At 50.9% G+C, this 21,317-nt stretch overlaps 1 protein-coding gene across 2 annotated transcripts in view; it reads right to left on the bottom strand.

Moving 5' to 3' along the window:
- The window catches only part of GRHL3 (grainyhead like transcription factor 3), a 44,718-nt gene that overhangs the window by 16,596 nt on the left and 6,805 nt on the right, over positions 1–21,317 (bottom strand). For both annotated transcript variants that reach the window (XM_009233714.3, XM_002811277.3), the window contains exons 2-14: positions 15,922–16,108; positions 12,833–12,894; positions 10,703–11,048; positions 10,379–10,452; positions 9,742–9,895; positions 9,428–9,539; positions 7,766–7,860; positions 5,255–5,413; positions 4,759–4,837; positions 4,506–4,639; positions 2,614–2,648; positions 1,166–1,254; positions 252–337 (exon numbers count right to left, since the gene is read on the bottom strand). In XM_009233714.3, coding sequence (XP_009231989.3) covers positions 252–337; positions 1,166–1,254; positions 2,614–2,648; positions 4,506–4,639; positions 4,759–4,837; positions 5,255–5,413; positions 7,766–7,860; positions 9,428–9,539; positions 9,742–9,895; positions 10,379–10,452; positions 10,703–11,048; positions 12,833–12,894; positions 15,922–16,108 — 1,612 coding nt within the window. The remainder of the gene's footprint in view (positions 1–251; positions 338–1,165; positions 1,255–2,613; positions 2,649–4,505; positions 4,640–4,758; positions 4,838–5,254; positions 5,414–7,765; positions 7,861–9,427; positions 9,540–9,741; positions 9,896–10,378; positions 10,453–10,702; positions 11,049–12,832; positions 12,895–15,921; positions 16,109–21,317) is intronic.

Here is a 21,317-nt window from a genome sequence, read left to right on the forward strand (position 1 = left end):
GCCATCAGATTAAGGAGGATTTATGGTGTGTGCGACTCCCAGGGTGGAGTCAGGGTTCTGGCTGGGAGATAACATCGCAGAGGCATACACCCACCGGCAGGGCCCCTCAGGCCCCCTGAACAGGGTGGGACGGGTAGGCCACCAGCATGCCAAGGTTCTCTCCTGTGGGAAATCAGAACTGTGTGGTGAGGAGTGGGGACAGGAGCCTAGAGGGGGTCTGCCATGGTGGGCGGGGTCCACAGGCAGCTTACCGCATTCCTCAGCCCCTTCAGGTCTGGGGTCTTCAACATGAGGGCGTCAAACACCTCCTCGGTCTCCCTCCGCACGTACAGCAGAACTGAAAAGCAAGGGGCAGCTTGAGTGCAAGGAAGATAATGTGAACAGGATCATCTCAGGGGCTGGGGAATCTGAAAACGTTACTTGAAGATTGACTTCTGCTGAGGGTCTGTGCCCAGCTGGGAGGCCCTTTGGCTGGCTCTGCAGATTCCCATGCACCTTCTTAAGCTGTGCTTATGTAGGGGTGTCTGAACCCCTGCTCTACCACCTGCCAGCCAGGTGACCTTGCAAATGTGATTTTAACATCACGGAGCCTCATTTTATTTGTATGTAAAATGGAGGCTCTGTCCGCTGTTTTGTAGAGTCATTGTGGGAATTGATGGCGGTTTTTGGAAACACGAGGTGCCACGCGAAGCTCGATTCATGGCTGCTGGAAGCTTTTGAGCTTAGCTGCTAGTTGGTTTCTTCCTGATGGTCAGCTACAACCTCCAGAGGTTTGGGCTTGTTCCCCACCCCGAGGAAGTCACAGATTTAGAAGGTCAAAGCAAGAAAGCCAGACATCAAAACCCCACCCTTCTCCCACTCCCCATTAGAAAAAGTGGGAGAGGGGGACTCGCCCAGCATAACGAGCCTGCTGACTATGCCAGCTGCCCAGGACGCCCACGTCCACACGAGGTCAGGAGATAGAAGCCGCCAGTCCTGTGATGGTCTCTCCAAGTGGCCTGAGGTGCCCTCCTTACCCTCATCCCCAAGTCTTGACCTAAACCTAGCTCCAAGGGGTAAGGCAGCGCCTCGTGCCCCACTCCTCCAAGGAGGCTTTGGGAAAGCCCATGAGGGAGGTGGGAGCTGGGGTGGGCTCAGTGAGTAAATGAGGAGGGCAGGAGGTCACCTCTCTGAAGGTCGTCTTCCTTGGCCTGCTTGGAGGGCAGAGGCTCAAACTCCTCAGCAAAGGGCGAGCAGGTACGCTTCAGAGGCAGCCTGTGGGGATGGCAGTGGGGGAGCTTGTGAGGAACTCGGGGACCCCTAGAGGCTGAAGGACCCTGCTGGGCCTCCAGGGGCCCTAGAAATGGGGAAGAAAACACAAGGGTGGATGCAAAGCAGAGGGACAGTGGGGGTAAAGCAGCAGGTCTGGAGTTGGACTGCCTGGGTTCGAATCCCAGCCCTGCCACGCACTAGCTGTGTGACCTGGGTGAGTCCCTTAGCCCATCAGTGACCCCATGTATAAAATGGGATGATGAGAAAGCAATGATAGCAATACTTCATAGATGGATGTGAGGACACAGGAGACCACGCTCACTGCGCTTAGAACACTGTGACGCATAGGAGGGCCTCAATAAATGTGGACTCATCGTCATCATCATCGTTCCTTTTTAAAAGAAATCAGGTCAGATGTGAGGCAGTGGGGGTGTGGAAGGACTGTGGGCTTTGGAGTAAGACAGGCGTGGGTTCCAGTCCTGCTGCTGTGACTTTCACAGCTGTGTGACTAGAAGGCACTTCACTTCTCTGAGCCTCAGTTTCCTTATCCATAAAGTAGGGCAATAACCCTGCTTGCCTAACTCTGAGGCTGTTGTGAGGTGACAAGTGACATAATTTGGGGTGAAAGCACCATGTGAAAAGTATATTTTGTTCATAGAGAAGAAACTGATCATAACAGCAAATGATCTTCATAAAGTGCTTTCCCACTTACGAAGATTCCATATCCACACTGCCCTCCTCACCCTCTCGAGGCTGTTCTCCTCATCTGACAAATGTGTAGGCTGAGGCTCAGAGAGGTGAAGGGACTGCTCAGGGCACTAAGGCTGTGACTGACAGAGGGAAGGACACGAAGGCCCTTCCTAGGCCAAAGTGTCAAGGGGTGCCGGCCCCAGCTAGGCCCCCCAGTAGGTGTGTATTGGGGAAGGAGATGGAGGGTTTTCATCCCCTAAGCCTCCAGCACAGCTTCCCTCTTCTCTCTGAATCTGCACCACCACAGACTCTTTTCCTTTCCCTTTTTACAAGCGGGTGTCTCACCAGAGATGCGCCAACTTTTCACATAAAACAAACCCATAAAAACCCAGGCAGTTTCAGTGAGAAAGGAGCGTGGATCTAGCTTGGGGGCTGTGGGCAGAAGCTGGTGGCTTCCTCCTCTGGCCCCACGCCCTAGCTTGCAAGGAACAGGGAGAAAAGCAGGCTGGGGGCAATGGGCACGGTATAGTGGGCATGGCACAGAGGGCACAGATGTAGAAGGGGTACAGGTGTGGCGGGGCATAGGTATAGAGGGGGCACAGGTGTGGAGGGGGCACAGGTGCGACGGGGGCACAGGTGTGGAGGGAGGCGTGTGGTTGCTGCTATCCATACCTGTTGGAGCTGCTGGGTCCTGCCAAGGGGGCTGCCTGCAATGAAGTGAAAAAGACATTTTCCATCACACGCAAGAAGATGAGAGGGGCCCCTGGCTGCTGGAGGCTCTCTGGGAGGAATATTTTTGGTGGGAGGTGGGGAGAATGCTGTTACAATGCCTTTCTAGCCCATTCTGCTCAGACAAGTGCCCTTAAGTGACCTGAGATGTTGAGTGGAAAGGAATCACCCAGCCCAGGCTGGATGGGGTCAGGGACTCAGTGAACACACAGGAGGTGCTAAAGCCATGTTGTCAGAGCAGAGTCACACTGAGCGCCACCTGGGCCCCAGCATGCCCGGAAGGACTGGGAATTGCAGGTGGTAACTAGGCAGAGTTGGAGCTGACGGCCAAGGGAGCAAGGGGAAGAGGCTTTTTTTTTTTTTTTTTTTTTTTTGCTGGTGGGGAAGAGTCTCCCAGGCTGGAGTGCAGTCCCACCATCACAGCTCACTGCAGCCTCGACCTCCTGGGCTGAAGCAATACTGCGGCCTCAGCCGCCCAAGTAGCTGGGATTACAGGTGTGTGCCACTAAGCCTGGCCAGAGGCCCTCTTCTTGGACCCTACAGTGTGCCTGGCACTGTGCGGTCTGGGGCAGGCATCACCCAGTCTTGTGAGGTAAGAAGCCGAGGCCTAGAGAGAGCAGAGAGCCTCTAGAGATGACACACCCGGCAGGAGGCAGAGTCGGGGTTCAAACTCAGGCTCTCTGTTGGCTATTGCCCTGGGCTTCGCCTCTCCCAGGCTCACAGGTGCAGAGACTGGCCCGCCCTCAACCCCCACAGATTGACTGTCAACCTAGCCACAGGGGCCTTCACCGTGAGTGGTAATCTCCTTACTGAGGGCCTCTAGCTGGTGAGAGAGCGAGGACAGCCAAGAGAGAACAGGTTCACACAGCCGCCTGTGCTGCGGGGCCACGGTGCTGCTCCCAAGACGGCAGAGAGAGGAGGGACACAGACAGTGCTCTGCGCCTGTGCCAAGCTCTGTCAGCACTGGCTGTTCTTCTCAGCGCCACTGTCTACCTCATTGTCCTAAGTCAATATGCTAAACATGCCTTGTACACCGAGGTCCATTTGTATAAATATTCCTGAAGAAACAGTGCGGAGCTGTACCCTTAAAGGAAGGAAGTGCTCAGACTCTCCAGTATGGAAGCACACTAGGAGACAGGCTCTGGGGTCTTGACCCTGCCATTGAATTGTTGTGGGACCGTGCCTGGAAAAGGGGGTAGGTGCAGTCTCTCGGAGGACAGCTGTAACAGGGAACCCAGCCCACTCCTGCCTGCCAGGCGCTCAGTCCTGGCTGCTTGAGAGGCGGAGCAGCTAGTGGGGAAAGGTGTGGATTCTGAACAGGTGCCTCAGTCCAGATCCTGGCTCTGCCACTTACTAGCTGTGCAATCTCAGGAGGTTTCTTAACTTCTCTGTGCCTCCATTTCTACCCCACAGATCCAGGGACACATCATTGTTGACTTCCCAGGGCTGTAGAGAAGGGTAAGGACGGTGATGCCTGGGAAGCGCTCAGAGCCGCACCTGGCACACAGTGAGCACCACAAGTGCTGCCATGAGAATTCCATGGGGCTGCAATCAAATTTGGGGTCAGATATCAGAAGCCTCCTCTTTGTGTGCCCTAAGCATTGAATGTTTTAATGGTTACGAAATCTGTTTCTTCATAACATTCTTCTCTTCAATACAATAGGTCACTGAAGCTATAGGACCATATATACATGTTTAAACCCCTATGATTCAATAAAGGTCTTGAAACTGGCTGAAGGGCAGGCTGCTCCCCACTGGTCTGTGCTAAGGCAGGCCCCACCTAGGAGCCAGGACCCTCTCTCAGCTCCTCCCCGAGACCCCAGCCCTGGCCTCACCCCTCCAGAGCGCTGCAGGCTGGAGAAGTGCACATTGGGGATGAATAGCACGGGTGGCGTCTCCAGGTCAGTCTCTGGCCGAAGGTAAGTCGTCTCATTGCCCCTGAAGCCGGACAGCAGGCAGCCCTTGACACCTGATGGGAGAAGGAAGCCAATGTGCCCCGAGGTCCCTCCACTCAGGTCCCTCCCACCTCTAGTCTCCTTCTCCCCTTCACGCCGGCCCAGCCCACCCAGGCCCTGGATCCCCACTGACCGCTGTTGCTGGAGTCAGGGCACTTGACCTTCCTCCGGAACTGCTTCCGCTCGTCATCGCGCATCTTCCTCTCAGCTCCCTGCAGGGGAGAAGGAGAGAGGGTCACCAAGGGCCTGGGAGGGGCTAGCTACTTTCACAGCTGCTGCTTTGCATCTTAAATATGGGCCAAGCTTCTGGTCCTTCTTCTTTCCAGAACAAGACCAGGAAATGGGAAGGTACCAGCACTTACCTGGCCCAGCCTGGCCAGTGGGGCCTGGCCCTGCTTGCCTGAGGTCAGTACAGGCCGTAAGAGAGGCAGACAGACAGAAGACAGAAAAGAAGAAACTCAGAGAGACAGAGAGATGGAGGAGTGGGGGTGGAGGAGGAGAGCGGAAGGAGAAGGGATAGTAAAACAGAGAGAGACAGACAACCCAGAGAGGCTAGGAGGATGCACAGGTCAGGGCTTGGCCCTTCTACCTCCCCGGGACCCAGTATAGGGTCTGCCCGGTCCAGCCACCTTGTCACAGAAGATCTTGATCTGGCAGACAGCTCGGTGTACCAGGCGCTCAGTGCCCAAGCCACAGTCATAGGTGTCAATCTGCAGGTTCAGGGGGACACCCTTCACCCCCTTTTGTGAGGAAAAGTCTGTGCTCAGACAGTTTATGCCGATGAACACCTGGAGACAGAGGGGGCCGCTGGGTAAGTGGCCTGCCCAGGTGGCCAGCCCCACCGTCCCACAGTGATCCTGTATTTCTAGCTTTCTGTGTGCCTGCTGCTCACCCTTAAGCCTCACTACTCCCCTAGAAGGCAAACATCAGCACTCCTCTTTCACAGAGAGGGAAGCTGATGCTCAGAGAGGTGGGGCAACTTTCCCGAGGTGACACGGGCAGTATGTGGTGCAGCAGGGGTTTGAATCCAGACTCACAGCCCAGGCTCTTCACCGCTGTTGGTACAGTTTCCGCTAGACTGCCAAGGGCAGCCCAAGGGGTGGAGACTGGGGGGGAATGTCAAGAGTCCTATAGGAGCTTAAGATCCAGAGCCTCATTTTTCTGCAACTCAGGACAAGGAGGTGGAAAAGGGCTGAGTCCCCTTGTCCCCAGCACAAGGAGACCACTTTCCTGCTGGCCCAGAACACAGCCCCTCTCCACCCCAACCACCCACTCCAGCCATAGCGGGACCCTCTAGTGAGAGGTTCTTTCAGCTGATTTGATCCCACCCCACATACAGCAAGGGAGCGTCCTAGTCACCCCATCTTACAGCCAGGGAAATAGACGCTCTGAGCAGGGCTACAATTGCTGCCGTTCCCCTAGGGAGCCAGGCGTGGGGCATAACAAAGTGAGCCTGGAGGAGGGGCTGCCCACACCTGCTGCAGGAAGCTGGGCTCTGCCGCTCACTAGCCATACATGGCTTCAGACAAATCCTTTCACCTCACTGAGCCTCGGTTTCCTTGTCTGCAGAATGAGGATAATGAAACCTATCTTGTGTGGCTGTGGGGTGTGTAGGCTTGATATGTTGTAACCGTTGCCATGAGAGGGACAGCTGGAAGTCTCATCCCAAAGCCTATGCCCAACTGATGGTCGCCTGGGGTCAGTCTCAGCTGGGCAAACCCTGGCAAGATCACCTGGTGATTGTCCTTCTCTGGGGTTCCATGGGAACCCCGGTCCCCCCATCGCAGGCTGGCCCCTGGTCTTTGGAACATTTCCTTTGGAAATGACCCTGATGCAAACAGGATGTGGGGGGGTGTGTCTGAGCAGACCCCCTTCTTTCCCTGGCTGTGCAGACCAGGCCCCCAGGCACATGCCAGACATACCTCCCCCTCAGCCAGCTCTGCCCTCATGCAGCCCCCGCCCAGCTCGCACCTGAGAAAGACCCAAGCCTGGGGGCTTAAAAGGCTGTGAGAAAATCCCCACCGAAACCCATCTCTCCCTTCCCACGAAACTCCCCACTCCCTGAACCTGAGGCCCCAGCTCCTCCTCCAGCCCGGTGCCAGTCTGAATAATAATAATCCCTGCCTTTGTGCTCCCTTTGTGTTTTCTGAGCCCCTGCACCTCCAGCTTCTCCAGGCAGCCTGGCCATCCCTGGAGGCAGGCGGGGAGGCAGGGCTTAGCTCCCCAGCCTCTCCAGGCCAGAAATGCCCCCGAGATGAGCTGGACCTGACCCTGCTGAGTGAGGTAAGCCTGGTCCAGGGAGGGGAAGGGACAGGCCGAAGGTGCTCAGCTCCCGACTCCCACACTAGTGCCTCTCCACCATGCCGGCTCTCTAAACAGCAAACCAAGACACAGCGAGGCCCACGAGCACACGGCAAGCCCGCGGCTGGGCTCAAGCACTAAGGCTGGAAGAATCTTAACGGCTTAACTACTGGCATGAAAACATCACCAGAGGCTCCATCTCTCAGGCCTCTCCGGTTTGTAGACATGCATGAGCTTGTGGGATCTGCACTCCAATCCTAGCAGGCAGGTTACTGTTCTCCTTTTTACGGGCTCAGAGAAGTGAGATAACTGGGATTCGAGCCCTCATTCACCGGACTCCTTCGCATTTCTCCTGCATGCGACATTCTGCGCTGGCCAAGAAGTCAGGAAACCTGGGTGCCCCCAGTGGCTTGCTGTGTGACCATGCAGAAGGCTCAGTTTTCCCATCTAGTAAATGGGTGAACTGTAGTAATATCAACAGTTGCCACTTTTGGGCCAGGTGTGTGCTCTACCTTTTACTTATCTCACCTGCTCCTCACTACAACCTACCAGTGGGTGCTATGATCCACTCCTATTTTATAGTCAAAACAACTGAGGCTCAGAGGGACTAAGGCACTGGTCCAAAGTCACACTTTGGACCAATAGGTGGAAGGGTGGGATGCAGACCCAGCCTGCCTGGCTCCAAAGCCCAAGCTTCCATACTACACTGCATCCTGCCTCCTCCATGAGTGCCCTTGTCGGAGCAAATGCCACTATCCTAGGTGCAAGAAAGCCTCTACCCCAGAATAGGGACTTCCGGGCAGCCCAGTCCCATCCCAGCCACTGCCCTCAGCACTGACCTTGGCCTCTTCATTCACGTTCCACACAAAGGACAGTGCATTATAGGCCACCTCCTCAATGTGCTCCACAGTGTTGAAGTTTTCTTTGCAGTCAGCTGAAACCACAGGAGAGCAGAAGGAGAATCAGGAAGGAAGGGATCTGGGGCCACTTGAGGAGGGAGGTATTAAAAACTGGGCCTCACTCGGCCGGGTGTGGTATCTCACGCCTGTAATCCCAGCACTTTGGGAGGCCGAGGCAGGCGGATCACGAGGTCAGGAGATGGAGACCATCCTGGCTAACACGGTGAAACCCTGTTTCTACTAAAAATACAAAAAATTAGCCGGGTGTGGTGGCAGGCGCCTGTAGTCTCAGCTACTCGGGAGGCTGAGGCAGGAGAATGGCATAAGTAAACCTGGGAGGCGGAGGTTGCAGTGAGCCGAGATCGCGCCACTGCCCTCTAGCCTGGGTGACAGAGTGAGACTCCGTCTCAAAAAAAAAAAAACAAAAAAAACCGGGCCTCACTCTTGGCAGGGGGATACATTCTCTCCCCCAAGAACCACACTTCAATCCAGGGAGGAAAAGGGATTCCTGTGCCCTGGATTACAGATGGGAAAACAGGTCCAGCCTGAGAAGCAGATCCGCCCAAAGCCCCAGAGGGAATCCCAAGCTTTGCCAAATGGGCTCATCATGTTGGTGGTGGAGGTTATACTTTTCACCAGGGCTGTGATTTGGGGCTCCTGCCAGATGAAGCAGCAGCAGCAGTATGGTAATAACACCAGTAATAGGGGGAGTAAGAGCAGTAGCAAAAGTAGTAGGACTAGCAAGTGCCATTTCTTCAACACTTACAATATGCTAAGCCTCAGTTCATCCTCACAACTATGCTTTGAGTATTCAGTTTATATATGAGGAAAACGAAGCTCAGAGAGGTTTGGTTACTTGGCTAAGGTCACTCAGCTAATAAAAGGCAGAGTAGGGGCTGGAGCTCAGATCTGTCTGGCTCCTGAACCCATGCTCCTCACTACTCTGCTATCCAGCCTCTCGGACAAGTCATTAAACAGTCCCCTGTGTGGATCGTGTTCCCCAGGGCACATAGCTCCTAAGCTGAAATCAGCACTGTAAGCAGGCAAGGCAGCTGGCCTCAGCCCGTTTGAGAGTTGAACAAACTGAGGCTCAGGAAGGTGAGGTGACATAGGTCACACATCCAGGAAGGGAGAAAGGGAGCCAGAAGCTGAAGACTTGAGGGCGGGCTGTGCCTCTCACTTGTTTCAGGGCTAGGGATGGGGATCAGGCGGCACCCACAGGGAGCCTTTCCTCCGCCCTGCTCCCAAAAGCTGAACGTCCTGTGCTATGCCTCAGGCCTTCCGAATCTACCGCCTGCACCTTATCTTGTGCATTTGTGTCTTCATCAGCCTCCTGATGGAGACAAACAGGCCAGCATCTCAGGGGCCTATTTATCTCACACTGCTAGGGTCCCCAGGGCCCTGTTTATCCCAAAGCAATACAGAAAAGATGCCACAACTTCTAGTCAACAGATGCAAATCCTTGCAAACCCCACAGTGTTTGACCTGGAGACAGAGGTCAGAGCCGGGTAGGGAAACAGGGGTGAGTAAGAAAAAGGCCTGATTGGTGCGGGGGTGGGGAGAGAGAGAGGAGCTAGAATGGAGGCTTGAGAAGGCTCTCACCCACGTCAATGACCCGCTGCTTGGCAGTGGGTTGCCGGGAATGCCAGTGCTTCCAGAAGCGCAGCTGTTCTACTGGGACCTTCTCATTGTCGAAGACAACCATCACCACACTCTGCAAGCACAGTTGGTCACAGTCACTCCCGGCCTCTTCCTAGAGCCTGGGTCCAATGGCCTGCCCTTTTGCCTCAGTTTCCCCAACCCTGTGGCAATGGGCTATTATCAAACAGCCTTTCCCCAGGGTCCGTGGCTAGCCCAAGGAGGAGGTATATCTTGCCCCATTCCACCCCTTCCAAAGCTGCTCCAGGCCAACGCACCTTGACTTTGTTGGAGGACAAGGCAAGGCCTTTGCCACCTGCTGGGGTCCGCAGGGTGACGGGGTAGAACTGGCCTTTGTTGAGGTAGGCCATGGGTGACTCGCCTGACTTGATGTGGATGGCTTTGGGGGAGCCCAGGGTGTATTCAAAGTCACTGCAGGGAGGAGGGAGAGGACAGTGAGGCTGGGCTCCCAGGCAGGAAGTCTCCTAGAGGGCAGTGGGGCAGGAAGCCTGAGGCTATGTTACAGACTTGCTGTTTGACCTTGGAAAATAACCTTACTTCCTTGGGCCCCAGTTTCCTCAATTTGGGGGTTCTATTTAATGGCTTTGTTGAGCCACAGTCCTGCTGAATAATGAGGGCCCAGTGAAAATTAGAGAGAACCTTGAGGGGTGACAAAACCGGGAAAACTAAGGATAAAAGAACCTCGGTTTTCTGATAAGGTACAAGTTCTCAGCTCCCTATCACAGCCCAGGGACAGGATGTGGGAATCATTCTGTCTCCCTCTATCTATCTGCCTTCATCCCCCATTTCTCATTAATTGATTGTGCCTGCTATGCTCTGGGGACAGTGTGGGGCTCTGTCTGCAGCCTCCTGCCCACTGCCCAGGTGTCTGAGGGTCCAGGGAGACCAAGTTACCTTTTGAGGCTGGGGTAGTCCTCTGGACATGGGGGTTCCGGGGAGGTTTTCAGGATATCTGGGAAGAGCATCGACTGCAGAGGAACACAGCCCCAAGAGAATAAATGATCACATTCACTCTGGGAAGCCTCAGCCCAGGGCTGTGCATTACAGCTATGCAGGTTGTACAGCGTACAACTTGGACAATAGTACATGGCAATCCCATCTCAGCTCTAGGATGCTTTCCCCCACGGATTCCAAAGCTCTGATCTGTCTACTATCTTCTCTCATTCTGTACATGCACACACATATCTATGCTATAGGGGAGCGGGGATGCGCCCTCACCTCCTGTGGGTCATCTTTGAAGGTGCTGTCTGGCTGCCAGCGCTGTGTGGGTGGCACCCCATGAATGCTCTCAAACAAGGAGTTGAGGGAGCCATTATCATACACATCACTGGTGGGCAACAGGTAGCTGTCCACAGAGCTGGCCTCCAGCTTGCTGGGGCCTGCAGGGAGGGGAGCTGCCTTGCCAGGGGTGGGCAAGGCCCCCTCCAAGCTCATCAGGTTATTCTTCTTGAGCAAATCTGGGTACTCTGGGGTTCCAGATACGTTGTCTGTCAGGAATTTCATGAGGTGTGTGGGGCTTTCAAGGGGGGCGAGGTCCGTCTCATATTCCATGCCATGGTAGTACCTGGGGAGAAAGAAAAGGGGCTGAGTGTACTTCTCTCTGGGGGTAGAGGGGGGTCTTTGGCTAGAGTGGAAGGCAACTGACACACTGGCCTTTGTTCCAGTGTAATGTTTAGGCCCATCCAACATGCACGAAATAAGACACTGTAGCAGCCCAATTGGCCACAGGGATGAGCAGGGAGGTGCTGAGAATGGAACCAAGCACAGGCTCAGGGTTAAGGGAGCAACATCTGTTTTATCCATTACAGTATTACAGTACTTATTTAAAAAAAAAAAAAAAAACCCTGAAAGTTTAATCATTTATTTTTAGCCAAAGTCAAATGTCTCTGTGTCAAAATGTCCCTACTTCAAAACAACTGTATTGAGTCAACCCTAGCGGGGTGTGTACAAAGTGGGGAGGGTGGGAGAAACGTGTATCTGTGAGTACAGTTAACACACGTTTAGAAAAAGGTCTGGAAGGATGTACCCCAAACTGTTAAGCGGGAGAGGGGTACAGGATTATAGGATTTTTTTTTTTACTTTATACATTTCTGAAGAGTTTCAATCTTTTGCAAGAGACTGGTGTTGCTTTTGTAATCAGAAGAGCTAATGATATTTTTAAAAATTAGTTTTGAGTGGCAGGGCATGGTGGCTCACGCCTGTAATCCCAGCTCTTAGGGAGGCCGAGGCGGGTGGATCACAAGGTCTGGAGATCGAGACCATCCTGGCTAATACTGTGAAACCCCGTCTCTACTAAAAATACAAAATATTAGCCGGGCGAGGTGGCAGGAGCCTGTAGTCCCAGCTGCTCGGGAGGCTGAGGCAGGAGAATGGCTTGAACCCGGGAGACGAAGTTTGCAATGAGCCAAGACCACGCCACTGCACTCCAGCCTGGGCAACAGAGCGAGACTCCGTCTCAAAAAAAAAAAAAAAAAAAAAAAAAAAAAAAATTAGTTTTGAGAAAGGTCCCCATGTACCCAAACCCACTGTTCCTGGCAGTGGAGGGGACTGGCCCTGAGCCAGCTGCAGGCCCAGGCTGGGTTATGAGATGAGCTGCAATGCCTGTTTGAATTTTTCAAAAGGCTTCCCAGCAGAGGCCCTTACAGGCTCATTTGTGAGAAGTCACCTGATTGGCCAGGAAGGAGAAAGTGGAGAAAGAGGGACAAGGTCTTTCCAGTGCCCATCTAGTCTTAAGCGTGGCCTGGGCCGCTTTCTAAAGGAAAGGAACGTCAATGCCCTGGGGCACTAATGCCAGGGGAAGAAGTATGGGAACCCAGATGTCCCTCCCCCAACACAGGTCTCCCTCCCCCAACACAGGTCTCCCTCCCCCAGAGGCTGTGGGGCTGCAGGGGAGAGGGTTTTGAAGCTGAGAAAGAAAAGCTGCCCCCAGGGCTTTTCTATTACTAAGGCTTTGAAGTTTGTTTTCAGTAAACTCCAGCCCACATGGCCTACAGGCATCTGGGGTGTGTGTCTGTGTGTGTGTGTGTGTGTGTGTGTGTGTTTTCAAGCTGAGTTTCATTAGGACTTTCAAGAGCCCTAGGCTCTGCCTTCACTGGCCCCTTCCAAAATATTTTAAAATATCTTTAGTAAGTACAATGGTATAAAGACAAATATAATCCAAGTTGGATTATATTTATTTTTTTCTTTTAATTTTAAAAGAAATGAAAACAATATCATGGATCCCAAAATGTGTTGTGGGCCCTCAGCACTGTGCCTTCTGTGCCTAATGGATAAGTCAAACCTGTGTGGAAGAGGCCGCAGGTGGAGGTGGGGAAGGGCAAAGAGGCAGAGGGTGTTGGCAAGCCTCACCTCTTTCCTTGGTCATTCCTGCCCCCAGTGCTGGAGGACAATATCCGCTTCTCCTTGGGACCCTGAGAGGAGAGAAAGGAAGGATTTATGCATGGCTAAGCTTCTGCTGGTAGGAGCCTCAACCCCCTCCTGCAGCTTTGGCCAGGCAGGGGAGTAACTTTGGTGATATGGCTCGGCTGTGTCCCCACCCAAATCTCATCTTGAATGGCAGTTCCCACAATCACATGGGAGTGGGAGGTAATTGAATGATGGGGGTGGTTACTCCCATGCTGCTGTTCTCGTGATAGTGAGTTCTCATCGTATCTGATTATTTTATAAGAGGGCTTTCTCCCTTTCGCTTGGGACTTTTCCTTGCTGCCGCCATGTGAAGAAGGATGTGTTTGCTTCCCCTTCCTCCATGACTGTAAGTTTCCTGATGCCTCCCTGGCCATGCTGAACTGTGAGTCAATTAAACCTCTTTCCTTTAAAAATTACCCAGTCCCAGGTATGTCTTTATTAGCAGCGTGAGAACAGACTAATACACTTGCTCACTAGAAAACCCTCCAGTCCTTCCCACTGGCTGGAGCTCTAGCTATGATTAGTCTGAGCCCCAAGTCAGGGAGTGGGAAGAAGAACCTCAAGCTTGATAGTTAAGGAGCATGAAATTTGGAGTCAGGCAGGCCTGGCATAACTCCTAGAAATGCCACTTGAAAGTGCACCGTGACTTTGGATAAATGACTATGCCTCTCTGAGACTCAGTTTCTTCATATGTCAAGTGAGTGGTTATAATACCTACTTAAAGGGGATTATGAACATTTGTTAATAAAAAATACTCACTTTTTTAATAGAGTACTTCTTATGGGCTAGGCCTTGTACTAACTGCCTTCTCATCTCTTAATCCTCACAATCACTCTGAGATGTCTACTAGTATCATCACCATTCTATGGATGAGGAAATGGGGGCTCAGAGAGACTCTATTGTCTTAGTACTTACAAGCATAGACTCTGAATCCAGATTTCTTGGGTTCAGTTCCTAGACCTACCACATACTAGCTGTGTGACCTTACACAAGTCCCTTAACCTCTCTGTTGCTCATATCCTCATCTGTACAGAGATCATAATATAATACCAACCTCAGGGGTCACTTTGAACACTTAGAATAGCACCTATCACATGGAGAGCACTATATAAACATGACCTTTCATGAGTATAATTATAATATTGTTATATCTTAGAACATTCTAATTCATTTGTCTCTAAGGCTGATACAGCTAGAACCAGGACCCCAGCCCAGCATAGCCTCCAAAGCCTGTACTCTTAATCACACCCCATGAGAGTATGAAGGAAGGTGCCTGACACAGTGGTGGACATTCAGTAAGAAATGGTAAGCAGTTGCCTTTAGCACTATATTACCCAAAGCCACATTTGTGGCAGGACTAGGTCTCAAATTCCCGACTTGGTGCTCCTTCCACACCAACAGACCACGTCATCACTGTCCAGGGGGCTGCTCTGAATCCAGAGTGCTCTGGAATGGGGAGGCCAGGGCAGGTGTATCTCACTGAGACACTGTACTTCGCTAAAACCAGTATTATCAATGTCACCTTCAGAGCCTCTCTTCTACCATCCTGGCCCTGGAATGGCTTCTTGCCAAGGGGACAAGGAGTTGGATTGTATTTTATGGTCCATTCTTAACCTATAAATCCCAGGCTGCAGTTTGAACCTAGATCTAGAATTCTGGCTCCTACCATGGCCCCAAGCCGAGGCAGCCATTCAAACTCCTCTTCCATCGATCTGGGCTGAACACTCTCTGGATGCTACCAGTCTGCTGGGGAGGAGGGAGGTAGGGTAACCAGACCACTCCAGAAGGAGACCCAAAGCCAGAGGATAGTTTTGGGCCTTCTCCTATCTGGAACCCACTTGGCCTCTGAGTTCACGCAAAGAATTTGCCTTTATTCTTGAGATAGACTGGATAAAATACTTCTTGGGCTAGTAAGTTTGAGGTCTTATGTACAAGGTGGCTTTAAATCTTCAAGTTTCTCAATAATTGGCTAGCTGTGTGCCCCCATCCCCCAATCTAGGAAAGTTTCTTGGAGCAGTTACCCAGCCCAGGGACAGCAAGTCAGTTTGCTGTCTTGTGACAATTCAGACAGATGGGTAGGGCCTATGTGGATTACTACATTTACAAAGATTCTGCAGCCTCCTGTACCTTTCATGAGAATGCAGGCTGCAATCCATTAGCAATGTCTGGCACACGCACTGGAGGTGGGAGGGGGGTTGTGTCATGTGTTATACCCTCGTGATTCCTGACTGGCCCAACCCCTACTTATCAGATATGGGAGGGCCTAATTCCTATTCTCAGGAGCCAACAGCCTCCCAGAGACAAGGCCAAGACCCTGGAAGTAGTTAGAGAACAGTAAAAGACATAATGGCAGCTGGAGTAGGAAAGACAGTAAGACCCTCGGGAGAGGGAGATGAGGTGGCAGATGGCTTCTAAGAGAAGGTGGGCCTTGGAAGGGCCCGGAAGGAAGGGAATGGGTTAAAGAGCAGGAGGTATGCTCCAGGTGGTGGGGCTGTACCAGGTGGGTTGGGATGACAAGGAAACATAAGATCCGAGGGACTGGGGTAGAAAGAAGATGGTGGCGTACGAGAGTGTTGCTATCATAGAATGTGCTTGGACCAGGCAAGGAGTGGGTCAGGCACTGTCCACTTGGTCAGCATGTGTCACGGATTGTGTGGCAGGCTGTATGGTGTGCTGAAGACTCAGTAATGATCCTCTAGGAGCTCAGTCTCATGCAGAAGATGGAAGAAATAAATGTGTAAACAGCAAGCTTCTAAGCATTCTTGATGGCATCAAGGATGACGATGGTGGTTGCTGAGGGCACCCAGAGAAGAAAGCCTCCCCTCCAATGAATGAATGAAGTGACATTTAAGCTGAGACCCAAAGTAGGGGTTAGCCATGGGAAGGGAGGGTGCCAGGCAGAGGGAACAGCATTGTGCAAAGGCCCAGAGATGAGGGGCTGGGGTGGTCATGGTGGGCTGCTGAGCCATGAGGCCTGAAGTGAAGATACCCATTCAGTCAAAAGGGGGCATGTCCAGAGGGGGCAGACGTACCATGTAGTAATCATAGAGGAAGCTCAAGGCCGCAACGCTGTCATCATCTCCATTGACTCTCATCATGGCCTTTGTGGCAGCTGTCAACGGGTTTTCTAGGTACGTCTTCCAGGCCTCATCCTCACTAGTGTAAGAGAATTTCTGCAAGTTGACTGGATCGTTCTTTAGAAGCCGCACAGACCTGAAACTAAATGCAAGTAAGGAGGGTCAAATTTAAGCTATCCCAGAGGAAGGTCCATGAATGGCAGCCACAGGCCAATGCCCAGGAATTCAGAGTTATTAGCTTTGAAAACATGAAACTGCCTCTTCTGCCACCATTAGGCAGTGTGGGGCAGCAGAATGGACACAAACTCTGGAGCTGGATCAATTCCAAATGTTGTCATGTAGAAGCTATTGACCCGGGCCTTAGTTCCCTCTTCCACAGCATGAAGGCCATCATCCTTATCTTCAAGACTACATAGTGGATTCAATAAAATACTTTCATAGTGGGTACTTATTCAAAGAGAATTCGTGTAATGAATGGGAAATGCCAATGACAAGCTGCAATGTGATAAGAATAACATTTCCAGATAACCCATCATGAGTTCTACTGAAGAAGTTGTCCTTAAGACTGTGAAAGGCACAGAAGGCTGTAGATCATTTCAAGTCTGGGAGAAAGCGTGGTCTGTGACAGAGAGAGCCAGGGCGAGGAAGCCCTTAGGCAGAACCTGGTCTGGGAAATGGCATTTCAGACCAATGTTATTGTAGAGTTTTGAGCAGTTGCTCAGAAGCCAGGAACTGGAGTTGAAGGCTGCAGCGCACACAGAGGCAGGCAGGACCCGGGTACTGGTGCTGAGAAGCTTGGACAAATACAAGGCATTATCTCACTCGAGAGACAAGCCACAAGGGTTCAAAGGAAAGAGATCAGGAAAGGCTTTCTGGAGCAGGCAGACATTTTAGTTAGGGAAACTCAGCAGTGGGGATTATTTCACTTAGCAATATGGGGAAGGAGCAGGGACCTAACAGAAAAATAATGAGAATGGAAAAATAATAGCTACTCTTTATTGAACACTGACCATGCGTTAGGCACTAGCTAAGCACATTTCATAAATTACCATGTTACTTGAAACAACCCTGCAAGGCAGATACTATTATTATTCCTATTATACAGTGGAGGAAACTAAAGCTCAGATAAGTTGAGAGTTGTCCAAGGTCCCAGTAAGTGAGTGGCCCAGAGGGGATTCAAGCTCCTTCAGGGTGATGCAATGGTACAGAATAATGTTCTCAAACTTCAGCTGCATGAGAATGACTTGAAAGACTTGTTAAAACAGAGATCGCTTTCACAGCAGGGTGACTACAGCAAAGAACAATGTAGTGTATACTTCAGGATATCTAGAAGAGTAGATTTTTAATGATATCATCCCAAAGAAATGATAAATATTTAAAGTGATAAATATGGCAATTATCCTGATTTGGTCATTATACAATGTAAAGGTGCATTAAAATCTCACACTGTACTCTATAAATGTGTACAATTATTATATGTCCATTATTTTAAAATTAATTTTAAAACACACAGATTGTTGGGCCCCACCCCTGGAGTGTCTGATTCACTGGCTCTGGGTGGCTGAGAATGTACATTTCTAGCGATTTCCCTGGTGCTGCTGATTCTGGTAGTCTGGGGACCACATTTTGAAGAATCATTGGTTATTGCACATGCTCTTAACCACAAACAAAGGCATAGAAGCAGAAAAGTTGTGGTTGTGTTCAATTTAGAGCAAAGATCGTATGAAGATGGGGTGGTCCAGGCTATGAAGAGAGAGCCCCAGAGATGATGTGGGCACTGGCTGGTCTCCTGGTTTCCCAGTGCCTCCCTTTCTACATGGGCCAGGCAGAATCTCCCATGTTAGGGACCTAAGAACAATGCCAGCTGCCATTTACTATAATGCATATAAATGTTCTCTGTTCATTAGGCCGTGCTTCTTACAAGGACACTACAAGGTAAGGATCATTTGCTTCATCTGTTAAGATAAAGGAACCTGAGTCTTGCAGAGAACGAGAAAATGTCCAAGATCATCCAGCTGGTCCATGAGACAACCAGGATTTCAACTCAGCCTTATTGAGCACAAAGGCACACACTTGCCACTCAGCCACACTGCTTTTCCGTTGATGCAGGGGTGCAATCTTTATCACAGCAGAAAAATGTGTTTGTGGTAAAACTGTGGCACAGTGGCAGACTAGTGGATGGGCAGAGACCCCTGTAATCAGGGGCACGAAGTACCCTCCTGCTGCCAGGCCACTCGGGCCCATATCCTCAGACTGCAGTGGGAACAGCAGGCCAGGCCATACCTCAGCACACAGGAGGCGGCAGCTCTCCCAGCAGCTTCATCCAGGACAGTGTCTCCCATCCCACCGGGCCCCAAGGTGTGAGGAGTTGGGCTCTGAGAGGAAGGGAGGTGGAGCTGTCACGCAGGAAAGAGAAATGACAGAAACTTTCCTGTTCTAGGGGTGCGGAGAGCAGGAGGCACACCCTGAGTTTCTGTTGCTATAAATCAAGGGGCCTCAAGGAGAGGTGAGAAGAGGCCCCTCCTCATTTCTTCCTGGGCCTGGGGTTTAGAGGAATTTACTGAGCAAGTCCAGGGTGGCCACCCTCACTGTCTGCCCAGCCCTGAGCTAATGGAAACTCCCAACCAACGAGGCATGGGAAAAGCAGGGAAATGCCTGATTGATCCCACCCCCTGGGTCAGCAGGGACCACCAGCGCTTAGCACTGTTCCTCATTTGTAAACAAGTCTAATAAAAGCACCCACCACATAATATCATGAGGATAATGCATCAGCACAAGAAAAATGCTTAAAACTGTGCCTGGCACAAAACAAGTATGTAATTCATGCAAGCCATCACTGTGTTCCAGGTCAGCTTGGGGCGAGCCATTGAGGGGTTGCAAAGTGGTAGAAGACATGGTTACTCTGCAAGTCAGTGGCAGGTCTGGGCCTGGAGCCCCAATCTGCTGACTCTAGGAGTTGACCATTATCAGCTTTGATGCTGTGAGTTATCTTACCCTTTAAAAAAGATAAATTTCAGAAGACAACAACAAAATGACACCGAAACAAAAGAAGAAACAATGTCTGCTATTCACCTGGGTGGGTCTCTTGGCCTATAAGGTCTCCAGTCTATCTTGTTGGTATCCCAAAGTCTGATTCCTTGATAAACAGCAGCTTCTGTACTTTAAACACTTACCACTGGCAAACATAGTGCCATCTGTTTTTGTGTGTCATCTCATCTACTCCACACAACAGCCCTGAGAGACAGGAATTATCATCTCCTTTTATAGAAGAGGAAATTGAGACTCAAATAGGTGACATCACCTGCTCAAGGTCACTCAGCCAATAAGTGATGGAGGCTCAGCTTGAACTTGGAGCTGTCGGACTACACAGTACAGCATTCAACCCCTGTGCTAGTCTCTTTTCCAGATGCCTTTCCTATTCTGGAAATTTCCCTTCTCAAAATACATTGAACTAATTCTCTGCTGCAAGGCAGAAAGGAATTTCCCACCCACACAAGGCAGGAGGAAGGCGGAAAGATGATGACTGGAAGAGTTTCTGGTCAGGGGCTGGGAGTCCCAGTGCCCTGGTTCCCATGCCTGCTCCTGCCACCAATAACCTCATGTTCTAGAACTAAGCATTTGGCTTCTAGAAAGTCTTAATGGATAAGGTTAGTATTGACTTGTGTGATGAATCCTAAAATCCAAGAACTTTTGGCTCTCTGGTCTCTTAAAGATTACAAATGAGGATTGAGGAGCCAGTAGGTGAGAGAGGGGGAAAAAATAAGTTGTCCCAGGAGCTGATACTGGATCAGTGTGAAAAGAGTTCTAAGAAGGAGTGAGTCCTACTCATGGGTGATAGGGCCAGAAGAAAGAAGGGAAACCAGGGGACTCCCAACCTATGAGGTCAGCTTCCCTGGGGCCTCCACAAACTCTCTGTTGGTGTCCCTGTCCAAGACTGAACTAAACTATCAGAAAGTGAAAAGGAAATGAGGGAGGAGGGAAGACCTGCTATGGACAGCCTGCCATCAGATCTCTACCAGACACAGCACACCAGAACCTGCAGCGCCATAGAAGGAGGCAGCACCAGGGTCACGGCGTATGGGTTTGTTAACTACATGTCCTTGGGTAAGGCACTTAGCCCTTCTATTTCCTCATCTGTTAAATGGGTCTATTGAGTGTCTTCTATGTGCCAATGTGCCAGTCAGGGACTCTTCCGGGCACTGGGAATCAACTAAAGTGAGACAGATAAGACTCTGCTCCCATGGAACTTACAATCTAATTGGGGAAGACAGACCATAAACAAGTAGGTAAATTAGTTATTTTTAGTTAGTAATAAGTGCTGTGAAGAAAATTAACATAGTAAGATAATAGAGAGTCACTAGGGGTGGCTACTTTAGAGTAGGGTTCGTCTCATGGGTTGTTAGGAGAATTAAGTACATTAAGGTAGGAAATGTGTTTAACCTAGAGCCTGCCAGAGAATAATTGCTCAGTTAATAAAAGCCATCATCACCATCATCATCCCAGAACCTCCAAATGGGAGTAAAAGGGATACTCTGCCCGAGGTTCTTAAATTTTCATCCCCCCACAAGCCTCCTGTCTGTGAATGGGGTTCTGTTGAAAAGAAACAAAAGAGATAGTGTAATAACACCTTACCCAACTTCCATTATCTCACAGAGCCCCCCAACATACATGATGTGTTACTATCCCTACTTTACAGACCACGAAATATACAATAGAGATGTTACGTGACCTGTTGCAGGGTACTGGATGAGTGAAGCCAGGACTCCTAGGGTCTGGCCTGGGAACTCTATGGCTAGGACTTTCCCAAGAAGGAAAAAACTACTACTTTCCAAGAAGGGATGTAGGAGAGATTTAAAAAGCAATAAACCTGGGTGGCATCCATCCATGTAACCATCCATCCCTCATTTTTAACAAATATTTATCAAGTAACTACTATGTGCCAGAACCTGTCCTGGGAGAATAAGATAACGAGGTCATCCCTGTTGACATGGAGGTTGCATTTTAGTGGCAGCAAGACATATATGACCACAAAAACAAGCAGTTAACATTAGGTAGGTGAAGAGAGCTATGAAGAAAAATAAACAAGAGGACTTCTGACCTGCCTGAACCCAAGGGAGCGACCGATGTTGGTTAAGAAGAGGGGTGGAGGAGAAAAGGGGTGGAGGGGAAGAGGGGTGGAGGGGAAGAGGGAGAATGGAGATGAGTTGGGAGGACCTTGGACCTTCCAGATCAAAGGAAAGGCAAGATCAAAGGCATCAGCCTGGCACAGCTCCCAGAGCTTGTCCGCCTACTGTGTGCCAGGTGTGAGCCAGGTGCTTTGCATATGCCACCTTGTTTTAAGGAAAGCCAGC

This window comes from Pongo abelii, chromosome 1, assembly GCF_028885655.2.
Source record: "Pongo abelii isolate AG06213 chromosome 1, NHGRI_mPonAbe1-v2.0_pri, whole genome shotgun sequence".
Classification (NCBI taxonomy): domain Eukaryota; kingdom Metazoa; phylum Chordata; class Mammalia; order Primates; family Hominidae; genus Pongo; species Pongo abelii.